This window comes from Protobothrops mucrosquamatus, unplaced genomic scaffold (assembly GCF_001527695.2).
Source record: "Protobothrops mucrosquamatus isolate PMUCROS unplaced genomic scaffold, P.Mucros_1.0 scaffold_26, whole genome shotgun sequence".
Classification (NCBI taxonomy): domain Eukaryota; kingdom Metazoa; phylum Chordata; class Lepidosauria; order Squamata; family Viperidae; genus Protobothrops; species Protobothrops mucrosquamatus.
In genome coordinates this window covers 23,984-25,268 of record NW_015386102.1, presented here as the reverse complement: position 1 = coordinate 25,268, position 1,285 = coordinate 23,984, and the positions used below count along the sequence as shown (strand labels likewise).

General features: G+C 43.9%; 1 protein-coding gene across 1 annotated transcript in view; it reads right to left on the bottom strand.

Annotated features, from left to right (window-relative positions):
- The window catches only part of LOC107303241 (voltage-dependent calcium channel subunit alpha-2/delta-1-like), a gene marked incomplete at its 5' end in the record, with an annotated part of 42,887 nt that overhangs the window by 19,782 nt on the left and 21,820 nt on the right, over positions 1–1,285 (bottom strand). Inside the window, 2 exons of the mRNA XM_015832449.2 lie at positions 825–954; positions 1,033–1,088. Of these exons, the coding sequence (XP_015687935.2) occupies positions 825–954; positions 1,033–1,088 (186 nt within the window). The remainder of the gene's footprint in view (positions 1–824; positions 955–1,032; positions 1,089–1,285) is intronic.

Here is a 1,285-nt window from a genome sequence, read left to right as displayed (position 1 = left end):
CCACGAATGATCTCCCCCAGCGGCTTTACATAAATATTGAACAAAAGGGGAGAGAGGACCGACCCCTGAGGCACCCCACAAGTTAGGGGTCTAGGAGTCGACCTCTGTCCCCCTGCCAATACAGACTGCGTACGGTCGGTGAGGAAGGAGGAGAACCACCGCATAACGGTGCCTCCCACTCCTAACCCACCGAGACGCCCACAAGCTCACTAAATGAAAGAACACAAAAAAAAACCAATCAACTTGATAACGATCACATCACACCCTGACAAATGTCCTCCTCTCGGCTTCAATACAGGACATCAATAACTGAATTCTACTGTGATCTGATTGGCTCATTGCCAAAACAAGATGACACCTGATTGGCTCTCTAAACACTCATGTCATTGGCTACAATCAGATGAAGGAAAGCTACCTGAGATCAACCTAAGCAAGTTGTGCTTCCTTTTTCTGGTTATTTGGCTAGAACTTTTCATAGAATACAGTACAGATAATTGAACAAACTTTGTTGCATTGCATTGCATTCTTGATTAAATTATCTTTCCATTGATATATAATTTTATGGTACTACTCCAAAAAAAAGTGGTGTTATTAGCCATCAGACCTCAAAAATACACTTTTCCCAAAAGGTTTCCACACTTTTGGCCACTACTGTATGTACTCTCCTTCTGCAGTCATTTAAAAGCAGCAATTCAGGGGTGGGGAAGTGGCTGTTTTAAAGGTTGCAAAGCCATATTTATGTACCTGTTACGTTTGCTTCTTTATATTTTAAACATTATTAAGGGGGGGGGGAAATGTGTGAAGCGCTTCGAAGTGACACCTACCTAGAACAGTTGATACAATCCAGAATGCCATTGAAGGATTTCTCATCACTCCCAAAGAAATATTGTGTTTGTACCGTGATACAACTCTGTTTGGACGGGAACCCACTGAAATCCTCCTCTTCCACTTCCACTGGGGAAGAAACAACATGGTCATCTCTACATGAAGCTGCCATGGGACGCATCCTCTCTCCCCAGTTTCTTCACTTACCTGCCCCAAGGAAACGTGGGAAGGTCAGCCCCCAGACGAGCTGCTGCAAAATAGACCTAGATCAACAAAGAGATAGAATAACTACATCAGAATCCATCACAGCAAATATAGCAATGAAGAATTCTTACATTTCCATGGACTAGCACTGATGATGTTTCCTAGTTGGGTAATGAAACGTCTGCAAGAAAACAGCCAAGCTCAGAGAGCACCAAGGACCCCCTAATCTTCCTCCTCCTCCTCCTCCTCCTCCTCC